The 12,175-nt window shown below is 44.2% G+C and overlaps 1 protein-coding gene across 4 annotated transcripts in view; it reads left to right on the plus strand.

Moving 5' to 3' along the window:
* The window catches only part of LOC129822252 (stAR-related lipid transfer protein 13-like), a 140,464-nt gene that overhangs the window by 80,807 nt on the left and 47,482 nt on the right, over positions 1-12,175 (plus strand). For 3 of the 4 annotated variants that reach the window (XM_055880371.1, XM_055880373.1, XM_055880372.1), the window contains exon 5: positions 506-536. In XM_055880371.1, the coding sequence (XP_055736346.1) occupies positions 506-536 (31 nt within the window). Of the gene's footprint in view, positions 1-505; positions 537-10,639; positions 11,109-12,175 lie in introns of those variants that run through there. The other variant, XM_055880375.1, reaches the window with a different exon arrangement.

Here is a 12,175-nt window from a genome sequence, read left to right on the forward strand (position 1 = left end):
TTATAGTGCACCCTGGTCAACAGTATTTCACTTTTATAGAGAATAGGATGCCATTTGGGATTATAGCCATGTGTTTAGTCTAAGTTGGTCTAATAACAGTAGACAGAGGATGTTATAAATACTAAAGTGATGTACAAACATGAGCCAGCTGTCCATATTGAACCAGCCATCAGGTCTCTATGGTAACACAGTAAAGCAGGCAGCAGCCTGATAGATCAGTCATTAACCCTTAACTCTTTATGGCTGTGGCATTACTAGGATACAATTTAGTTCATTACTCCTCTCCTCTCTGAATATATCCTCTGTGACATTACTAGGATGCCACTGATACCTGACTTGTATGTCACTGTAGTATTTATAACATTTTGAAAAGTTGTTTGAGTATTCTTCAGCCAATCTGTTTTGTTGTTGTTTGTTTAAGACAGCCATGCAGTTAGAGCGGTATTGAGGGCTGCAGTACAATGTTGTTGTCTGACTAACCATGGTCTGTTTCTCTTCTTTGCAGATGTGCAGTAAGATGACCAATGCAGGAGCAGGTAAGGCTTTTTTCATGTGTACATGTTTCACCAGGCTGTGTGTTGAATCTGGGACGTGACCCAAATGGAACCCTATTCCCTACATAGTGCACTACTTTGGACCAGAGCCCTATGTGCCCTGTTCAAAAGTAGTGCACTATATATGGAATATGGTGCAATTTGGGACATAATCACTGTCTTTATATTGTCTTTAGCAGCCCTGGTTAGTTCTTTTAGCTCCAGGGTCTGCTCTGTTAGGCCAGGGTCTGCTCTGTTAGTCCAGGGTCTGCTCTGTTAGGCCAGGGTCTGCTCTGTTAGGCCAGGGTCTGCTCTGTTAGGCCAGGGTCTGCTCTGTTAGGCCAGGGTCTGCTCTGTTAGGCCGGGTCTGCTCTGTTAGTCCAGGGTCTGCTCTGTTAGTCCAGGGTCTGCTCTGTTAGCTCCAGGGTCTGCTCTGTTAGTCCAGGGTCTGCTCTGTTAGCCAGGGTCTGCTCTGTTAGGCCAGGGTCTGCTCTGTTAGGCCAGGGTCTGCTCTGTTAGGCCAGGGTCTGCTCTGTTAGTCCAGGGTCTGCTCTGTTAGCTCCAGGGTCTGCTCTGTTAGTCAGGGTCTGCTCTGTTAGTCAGGGTCTGCTCTGTTAGTCCAGGGTCTGCTCTGTTAGCCAGGGTCTGCTCTGTTAGTCCAGGGTCTGCTCTGTTAGTCCAGGGTCTGCTCTGTTAGTCCAGGGTCTGCTCTGTTAGTCAGGGTCTGCTCTGTTAGTCCAGGGTCTGCTCTGTTAGTCAGGGTCTGCTCTGTTAGTCCAGGGTCTGCTCTGTTAGGCCAGGGTCTGCTCTGTTAGGCAAGGGTCTGCTCTGTTAGGCCAGGGTCTGCTCTGTTAGGTCAGGGTCCGCTCTGTTAGTCCAGGGTCTGCTCTGTTAGTCCAGGGTCTGCTCTGTTAGGCCAGGGTCTGCTCTGTTAGGCCAGGGTCTGCTCTGTTAGGCCAGGGTCCGCTCTGTTAGTCCAGGGTCTGCTCTGTTAGTCCAGGGTCTGCTCTGTTAGGCCAGGGTCTTTCAGGGAGCATTCCAAGTTTAACAGAGGTGGTTCGGTGAACCATTCTCGGGTGATGAGTAACCTTGCATGAGACCTGACGTCTTGCATTAGCTCCCCGAGCAAATGCCTGGACTTTAGCTCAGCGGGCTACCACTGTATTTTAGCATGCATAAGACCTGCATGGTTTTAAAACCAGTCAATCACATAAGGCTTGTCTGCTTGTGCTTTTTCCACAGGGTGGTATGGCTGTTGCTCTGAAACAATGTGGTTGTGAGTTATGGATGGGGACAGGTGTGCCAGCCAGGGTCCAGGTTTCACTCCCCAGGAGTGTCTGGAGAATGTCCAGAGAATGTCCCTCCCGACACACAGCCTGTCAGACTCTTCTTTTAAAGGCCTATTTATACTGACTGCATGGCTTGGTGGGACACAGATAAAATTAGGAGGCATGCCATTGTTACTAGTACTACATAGTTACTGCTGAGGGAACTATTTGTTGTGTCGTGATGTGGCCCTGGGGGCAGCTGGGGGATTACGGGGCGATGCCATTTTTGTCTCAGGTTCCACTCTCACATGAACTTTTTGAGCGGGGGGGGGGGGGGGGGGGGGTGTAACAGGGGGTATGTCAATAATGTACAGGAGACCCTGTTCACATTCCATCACTCTTCCCTATAGGTAGGAATGTCTGCTGTGTGGTCTGGCTGTAATATATGACACGATCTTAACAGACAACTTTACAGCTCTGCGAATGAACACCACTCACACCAGGGTAATCTAGAGTGACGTATCACTGCTCACAGCTCCAGCACGCTAACCCTAGAGTAATGGTTGTAAATCTATGGACTTTATGTAGTGTTTAGCTTGTTGATGACTTCAGTAACTGTTTGTCAACACAACCAAGACATTTCCTTCCCCATGGTCCTGTTGATGTCATATTTTAGTACAGTGTGTTTCTACCATTGCTTTCGTAGTGTACAGTATATTTAACCACGAGACTCTCGACATGCCGTTTCCCTTTTAGAACCATATCATGGCTGAAGTAAGCCAGACCAAAGTCAGTGTCAAAGTCAATGTGATGTGGTCAGAATCACTAACAGAAAGAGAACCGTAGTTAACAGAACATCTGTTTTCAATAGAAACACAGGCTATGTCTCAAATGGCACCCTACTCCTTATTTAGTGCACTACTTTTGACCATAGCATATACGGGGCTCTGGTGAAAAGTACTGCACAATACAGGGAATAGGGTGCCATTTGAGACACACAGTCAGGGTAATAACTGTGTAGGATGATGATGATGACATAAAGAGATGAAGCTAACTCTGAGCTCTGATATTCTCTGCCTATATTTGACAGCTGTACCGTGGAAACTGTAGAGACTGTATGATGTCATGTTACTGGACCAGCTGATCTGCAGAATCTATGGATGCATCCCAAATGTCACCCTACTCCCTATATAATGCACTACTGCTGACCAGAGCCATATGGGCCCTATGGGCTGTCATCATAACCACCGGTTCACCTCCTTATAGTGACATAGTCCAGCCGAGGAAACCTCTCTGGGCCCATATCCCAAATAGCCCTGCATGTGACTAAACACACGACGTGCACACACACTACACACGAGCACTGTCTAGGGTAAAGGTTAGGGTGGTCAGCTCTCTGGGGTAGAGGTGAGGAGAATCACAAGTCAGACAGAAACTTGAATCCTCATCTCTCTGAAACGTGGCCTGTGTGGCCTGACTGTATCTGATGTGTAATCTCCATAGTTCATGGCCTTTAAACTCTATACCGATCGATCGGTATATCTGTTGTATATCTGTTGCTATGTTCTCACAAGCATTTCACTACACCTGCAATAACATCTGCTAAATATGTGTATGTGACCAATACAATTGGATTTAATTTTATGTCGAGAGGAAACTCAAAGCATCTATGGGAAAACGCCAGACCTTTCTGTCCGACTCAAAATGTTTTTAAACCCCAGACCTTTCTGCCCCACTAGACTGTTTTTAAACCCCAGACCTTTCTGCCCCACTAGAATGTTTTTAAACCCCAGACCTTTCTGCCCCATTAGAATGTTTTTAAACCCCAGACCTTTCTGCCCCACTAGAATGTTTTTAAACCCCAGACCTTTCTGCCCCACTAGAATGTTTTTAAACCCCAGACCTTTCTGCCCCACTAGAATGTTTTTAAACCCCAGACCTTTCTGCCCCACTAGAATGTTTTTAAACCCCAGACCTTTCTGCCCCATTAGAATGTTTTTAAACCCCAGACCTTTCTGCCCCACTAGAATGTTTTTAAACCCCAGACCTTTCTGCCCCACTAGAATGTTTTTAAACCCCAGACCTTTCTGCCCCACTAGAATGTTTTTAAACCCCAGACCTTTCTGCCCCACTAGAATGTTTTTAGACCCCAGACCTTTCTGCCCCACTAGAATGTTTTTAAACCCCAGACCTTTCTGCCCCACTAGAATGTTTTTAAACCCCAGACCTTTCTGCCCCACTAGAATGTTTTTAAACCCCAGACCTTTCTGCCCCACTAGAATGTTTTTAAACCCCAGACCTTTCTGCCCCACTAGAATGTTTTTAAACCCCAGACCTTTCTGCCACACTAGAATGTTTTTAAACCCCAGACCTTTCTGCCCCACTAGAATGTTTTTAAACCTCAGACCTTTCTGCCCCCCAAGACTGTTGGAAAAGCATTCCAGGTGAAACTGGCTGAGAGAATTCCAAGAGTGTGCAAAGCTGTCATCAAGGAAAAGGGTGGCTACTTTGAAGAATCTGAAATATAAAATATATGTTGAATTGTTTAACACTTTTTTGGTTACTACATGATTCCATATGTTTTTTTTTCATAGTTTTGATGTCTTCACTATTATTCTTCAATGTAGAAAATAGTAAAAATAAAGAAAAACCCTTGAATGAGTAGGTGTGTCCAAAGTTTTGGCTGGTACTGTATGTAATCTATCCTTCACAAAACATTATCAATCCACCCCCTTTCCTCTTCCGTCTCGTTCTCTTTGTCTGTGCGAGTGTCCGTGCGTGCGTGCGTAGGTGTGTGTGTATGCTGCATATGTGCGTTGGGATAGGGGGGTGAGGGGGTTCAGTGCTAATAGAAGCCAGGTGGTGCAGACAGTAAATGGGTTCCCATGGATTATAGTGGTTAACAGAGCCTTAACAGATTCAGGCTTGACAACATTACATGCCATGTCGTTCTCCTCTTGTTTAACAGTGAAGAAACAATAGTCATGTTAGCTTGGCTTGCCAGTTACACTCTCTCTCTTCAGGCCACTTTCTAGGCCTTTGAGTGGTCACTCAAAGTCACTATTACAATCCTGAAACTAACAGTCTATTACAGTCTAGTACATCTAAAAGTGACATACTTTAGCAGCAGGCTGACTTTAGATGGTTCTGTCTTACTGTTCATGTTTTGTGTGGACCCCAGGAAAAGTAGCTGCTGCTAATGGGGATCCTAATACAATATCAAAACCAATGGTATGTGTGAGTCTGTGTGTGTGTTTGTGTGTGTGTAGGCTCTCTCTGGAGAACCCTGCTCCTACTCTCTAACCCCTAATTCCTCATCTAAACCTACATACAGATTACAAGTTGCTCCTCTGGAAAAATAGCATCTTGGGAATATATGTTCAGGAAATGTGTAGTGCATGACTGAGACGGGCCTGTAAGAGCGGGGTGAGGGGGGAGTTGGGGGCGTGTGAGTTCCCTGGTGCGTCTTGTTTCCATTTGGTTGGGAGTGTAATCCCCCCGACTATTGAGGGGGTGTGTTATGGGACCTCATCATCCAATCACAGAGCAAAATCAGCTTCCCCACATCTGGGATTTTCCCACCGTGCCAATCGGACAACATTCCGAACACACACACACGCACTCACGCATATGCACACACACACATGCACGCACACGCACACGCACACACACACACACACACACGCACATATAACAATGCAAACATGAGAGAGAGAGAGAAAGATAGATGGAGAAAGAGAAAGCGCAAAGAAGTAAACTAGCTCTCTGAGAAGTTGACAGTTTCTCAACGAGATGAGAAGTGAGTGGTTTGTGAAATGGCCTGTCCAAAACAAACATTCAGAGAGTCAGAGAGAAGATGAGGGGAGAGCGGGAAGCCCTGTTCCTGATGATTGATATTTCCTCTCTCTGCATCTTCCTCCCTCCCTGCTTCCCTCACTCCCCCCACCCCTACTATCGCTCTCTGTCTCAGTCTACCCTTATTATTCTACAGAGATAACAACTACCTTTGTTCTGGGTGGTAGAGAGTTTCAAACCAAGGTTGGGGTCAATTCAGTTTGTGCATGTGTGTGTGTGTGTGTGTGTTCCTGCAGACGGCATTCTGCCCAATGGGGCCTGAACAAGTGGAGCGGAAAGTAGTAACAAGCAGGTCACTGCTGAGGAGTTCCATGCATTGCACAGTTATTAGGCTTTAAAGAGAGAGCAACAGTGTGTTGTTCTCCAGGAAGATATAGCCTGGTGCTGACCCTGCAGTGTGTTGTTCTCCAGTATGATATAGCCTGGTGCTGACCCTGCAGTGTGTTGTTCTCCAGGAAGATATAGCCTGGTGCTGACCCTGCAGTGTGTTGTTCTCCAGGAAGATATATCCTGGTGCTGACCCTGCATTGTGTTGTTCTCCAGGAAGATATAGCCTGGTGCTGACCCTGCAGTGTGTTGTTCTCTAGTAAGATATAGCCTGGTGCTGACCCTGCAGTGTGTTGTTCTCCAGGAAGATATATCCTGGTGCTGACCCTGCATTGTGTTGTTCTCCAGGAAGATATAGCCTGGTGCTGACCCTGCAGTGTGTTGTTCTCTAGTAAGATATAGCCTGGTGCTGATCCTGCAGTGTGTTGTTCTCCAGTAAGATATAGCCTGGCACTGACCCTGCATTGTGTTGTTCTCCAGTATGATATAGCCTGGTGCTGACCCTTCAGTGTGTTGTTCTCCAGGAAGATATATCCTGGTGCTGACCCTGCATTGTGTTGTTCTCCAGGAAGATATAGCCTGGTGCTGACCCTGCAGTGTGTTGTTCTCTAGTAAGATATAGCCTGGTGCTGATCCTGCAGTGTGTTGTTCTCCAGTAAGATATAGCCTGGCACTGACCCTGCATTGTGTTGTTCTCCAGTATGATATAGCCTGGTGCTGACCCTTCAGTGTGTTGTTCTCCAGTATGATATAGCCTGGTGCTGACTCTGCAGTGTGTTGTTCTCCAGTATGATATAGCCTGGTGCTGACCCTGCAGTGTGTTGTTATCCAGTATGATATACCCTGGTGCTGACTCTGCAGTGTGTTGTTCTCCAGTATGATATACCCTGGTGCTGACTCTGCAGTGTGTTGTTATCCAGTATGATATAGCCTGGTGCTGACCCTTCAGTGTGTTGTTCTCCAGTATGATATAGCCTGGTGCTGACCCTTCAGTGTGTTGTTCTCCAGTATGATATAGCCTGGTGCTGACTCTGCAGTGTGTTGTTATCCAGTAAGATATAGCCTGGTGCTGACCCTGCAGTGTGTTGTTCTCCAGTATGATATAGCCTGGTGCTGACCCTGCAGTGTGTTGTTCTCCAGTAAGATATACCCTGGAACTGACCCTGCAGTGTCAATCAGCCTGAACCCTATACCAGGGCAGAGCAATGAGCAGTGAATGTCCTGGTGGAAATTAAGTAATGTTATCCCAGCTGGACGCGGAGAGAGGGAGAAAGAGAGAGTGGAGACAAAGTTGAGCCCAAAAACTACCATGCGATTTGCGTGAACAGCAACCTTGGGAAAATCCTCTGCATCATCATTAACAGCAGACTCGTACATTTCAATGTACGAGAAAACAATGTACTGAGCAAATGTCAAATTAGGTTTTTGCCAAATTACAGTACGACAGACCACGTATTCACCCTGCACACCCCAATTGACAATGTAACAAACCAAAACAAAGGCAAAGTCTTCTCATGCTTTGTTGATTTCAAAAAAGCTTTTGACCAAATTTGGCATGAAGGCCTGCTATAGAAATTGATGGAAAATGGTGTTGGGGGAAAAATATACGACATTATAAAATCCATGTACACAGACAACAAGTGTGCGGTTAAAATGGGCAAAAAACAAAGGCCGGCGGGTGAGACAGGGATGCAGCTTAAGCCCCACCCTCTTCAACATATATATCAACGAATTGGCGAGGGCACTAGAACAGTCTGCAGCACCCGGCCTCACCCTACTAGAATCTGAAGTCATATGTCTACTGTTTGCTGATGATCTGGTGCCTCAACCAAGGAAGGCCTAAAGCAGCACCTAGATCTTCTGCACAGATTCTGTCAGACCTGGACCCTGACAGTAAATCTCAGTAAGACAAAAATATTAGTGTTCAAAAAAAGGTCCAGTTGCCAGGACCACAAATACAAATTCCATCTAGACACCGTTGCCCTAGAGCACACAAAAAACTATACATACCTTGGCCTAAACATCAGCGCCACAGCTAACTTCCACAAAGCCGTGAACGATCTGAGAGGCAAGAAGGGCCTTGTATGCCATCAAAAGGAACATAAAATGTGACATACCAATTAGGATCTGGCTACAAATACTTGAATCAGTTATAGAACCCATTGCCCTTTTTGGTTGTGAGGTCTGGGGTCCGCTCACCAACCAAGAATTCACAAAATGGGACAAACACCAAATTGAGACTCTGCATGCAGAATTCTGCAAAAATATCCTCAGTGTACAACGTAATACACCAAATAATGCATGCAGAGTAGAATTAGGCCAATGCCCACTAATTATCAAAATCCAGAAAAGAGCTGTTAAATTCTACAACCACCTAAAAGGAAGCGATTTCCAAACCTTCCATAACAAAGCAATCACCTACAGAGAAATTAACCTGGAGAAGAACCCCCTAAGCAAGCTGGTCCTGGGGCTCTGTTCACAAACACAAACACAGAGCCCCAGGACAGCAACACAATTAGACCAAACCAAATCATGAGAAAAGAAAAAGATAATTACTTGACACATTGGAAAGAATTTACAAAAGAAATGAGCAAACTAGAATGCTATTTGGCCTTAAACAGAGAGTACACAGTGGCAGAAAACCTGACCACTGTTACTGACCCAAAATTAAGGAAATCTTTTAATTATGTACAGACTCAGTGAGCATAGCCTTGCTATTGAGAAAGGCCGCCGAAGGCCGCACACTGCCCACAAAATGAGGTGGAAATTGAGCTGCACTTCCTGACCTCCTGCCAAATGTATGACCATATTAGAGACACATATTTCAAAGAATTTGGATTAAAAAATCATTACAACAATGTATATAGACATAATATGACATTTGAAATGTCTTTATTCCTTTGGAACTTTTGTGAGTGTAATGTTTACTGTTAATTTTTTACTGTTTATTTAAGTTTTGTTGAACATAGTTGAACATAGAATATTTTCGGACTATTTTTGAAAAGCTCCATAAATCCCTTAAGCCGGCCCCCACTGACTTGGGCCCGTAGTATGGTGCCGCCATATCGGGCATGGGTGTGGGCAGGCCCTTAAAAGTCATTTTTCATTCGATTTCAATAGGAGCACCTGGTAACCCAAAACTATTTCACTTTCTTTGGCAATGTAAACATGTTTTCCATGCCAATAAAGCCCCTTAAATTAAAATAGAGAGAGAGAGAGAGGCAGAGAGAGAGAGAGGCAGAGAGAGAGAGAGGCAGAGAGAGAGAGAGGCAGAGGGAGAGAGAGATAGAGAGAGAGAGGCAGAGAGAGAGAGAGAGAGAGGCAGAGAGAGAGAGAGAGAGAGAGAGAGAGGCAGAGAGAGAGGCAGAGGGAGAGAGAGATAGAGAGAGAGATGCAGAGAGAGAGAGAGAGAGAGAGGCAGAGAGAGAGAGAGGGGCAGAGAGAGAGAGAGGGGCAGAGAGAGAGAGAGAGAGGCAGAGAGAGAGAGAGGCAGAGATAGAGAGAGAGAGAGAGAGGCAAAGAGAGAGAGAGGCAAAGAGAGAGGCAGAGAGAGAGAGAGAGGCAGAGGGAGAGAGAGATAGAGAGAGAGAGAGAGGCAGAGAGAGAGGGGCCAGGTCGGGAGTCAGGACTATCCATTATAGAAGCTGTCTGTCAGTTTTCAGCTGGTCGTTGTGTATTATAGATCTGAGAGAATTGTATTACTGTATCACTGCCTGCTGAGGTTTAGCTAGGTTGACATTATATGATACGTCAGACATAGGCTGAACAGGGAATAAGACAGTTATTACACTACTTTTACACTGTACTTTTACTCATGGCGCCCCCAGGCCATTATCTCCATAAAGCGGTTTATGTTTTTGTATATGAAAGCTATTGAAGACACATGGAGTACTCTACTACAGACTGAACCGGTTGCTGCTCCCTGTCCTCTGTCACAATAATATCTGGAGTTGAACTTAATATGATATTGACACAGCAAAGTCACTATGATGTCTGGTGTGATATTGACACAGCAAAGTCACTATGATGTCTGGTGTAGTATTGACACAGCAAAGTCACTATGATGTCTGGTGTGATATTGACACAGCAAAGTCACTATGATGTCTGGTGTAGTATTGACACAGCAAAGTCACTATGATGTCTGGTGTGATATTGACACAGCAAAGTCACTATGATGTCTGGTGTGATATTGACACAGCAAAGTCACTATGATGTCTGGTGTGATATTGACACAGCAAAGTCACTATGATGTCTGGTGTGATATTGACACAGCAAAGTCACTATGATGTCTGGTGTAGTATTGACACAGCAAAGTCAATAAGGTTTACCTTTCCTCTCCTTCATGGGGGTTTGACCTCTGATAGGTTTGTGTATCAGAAACAAAAAGATACTTCATTTTAACTCGCTTGTTTAAATTGTATTTTTACATAAAACCCAACATCTTTATGAATCCATTTTGATGTAGCCCTAATTCCAATTTTGCTGTAACATTCCATGGTCATTCCCTATTAGTCACAAGAGTGAAAGCTGTTAAGTGTAGTAAAAGTGAGAGTAGGCTGGTGCGTGAGAGGGAAGAAGGGAGGGAGGGGACTGGAGGGGTGAAAGATAGAGGTAGGGAGAGAGAGCAGCTAGTGTAGTCTATGCATATAGACTGACCGTCACCGTGGTGGAAACTTCAAACAGCTACACATCTGCTCCTAGCTTTGTCCGGCACGGGGGCTGCCGAATCGTCCGGTCGACCCTTTTCTAGGGAGTGAGTTAAATAGCGTTTAACTGAATTACTTGGCAAAGATGGATACTGAATACGGAACATGTATCTATCTGTTCGTTGGTTAAATGTATGGCTGGTTAATTAATGGTTACACTCTGTGGCAGTAACTCAGTACTAATCAGGCGAGGAAGCATCGCCGCGAGCGCAGGTGTTAAATCCAGGTGAATGAATCAATAGTAAGTTCATGAGGACCGGGATTTGATTTATTATGGTGGACTCACGGATTTACTATGACAACTAAGAGCAAGTCGATGAAACTGAAGCTGCGGCAGTGTTTCAGTGAGACGCTGCGCGATTCCACGTCGAAAGCCTGGGATCTACTGTGGAAAAATGTCAGGGATCGAAGACTCGCAGGTCAGTCTCCAAAAAGTATCGGTGTAGTATTGAATACCCACAATATTTATTTTATTTGTTGTAAGAAAATACCCATTCTTAATTTTGTTATATTTAAAAAATATATTTGACAGATTTTAGCACAGAACTTTTCTAACATGGTTTTATTAAACAAGTAGCTTACTAAGCCCACTAAATTACAAACCTGGCCGTTGTAGTTAATTTTCTAATCACAATGAATCAAGTGAATGTAAAGGGGAAATCAACAGTTGTTAGATTCATTGATTCTTGAAGAATATATGTTATAAATGCCTCATAATGAGCTTAGTTCAACTGTCACACCGCATCAGAACCCAAAATATAGGCTTGTTTTACTGCAATGTCTGTTAACAAAGTTAATGTCAACAAAAACGATATAGCTTCAAAACATGGTTACAACTATAATTGTGATATCGTGGATGGTCAGTCCTTGCATCCATAGCTCTGTCTATGTGGTCATTTATCCACCCCCATCCCTCCGCTTTTTAACTAATCCGGGACGGGGACAACGCATTGTTATTGTTTCTACTGCTGATTGGTGCTTTAAACTATTCATCATACCGCTCATTGGTTGTTTGACACAGGCAGCACAATTCTGATCTTTTTTTTCACGAATTGATCTTTTGACTTTTCACGTCAGATCTTTTTCAGAGCTGATCTGATTGGTCAATAGACCAATTAGTGAAAAAAAGATCAGAATTGGGCTGTCTGTCTAAACGCTGGCTATATGTACAGAATACATTCTGCACAGTTGTCCTCATAGTTAGTCTTCTACAATAATCATATCCATTTACACGTGTTCACCAGGTGTACTTACCTTAGTTTCACATGGGATTTACCTCCCTCTTAATTATCTCTTAATTATTCGTTTGTTTAAGGATCTTCTAATTTACAATAATAATTAGAATTTCCCAAAACAATTTGTAATACAGTTTGACTTCTTATTCACTGCTGGTTGGTTATAATGATTCATTTGGATGAAATTAAAACAATATCACAAAATATGTGAATAATATTCTCACGTGTAGCACCAAAGCAAGACTTTATTA

Source organism: Salvelinus fontinalis, chromosome 24, assembly GCF_029448725.1.
Source record: "Salvelinus fontinalis isolate EN_2023a chromosome 24, ASM2944872v1, whole genome shotgun sequence".
NCBI classification, from domain to species: domain Eukaryota; kingdom Metazoa; phylum Chordata; class Actinopteri; order Salmoniformes; family Salmonidae; genus Salvelinus; species Salvelinus fontinalis.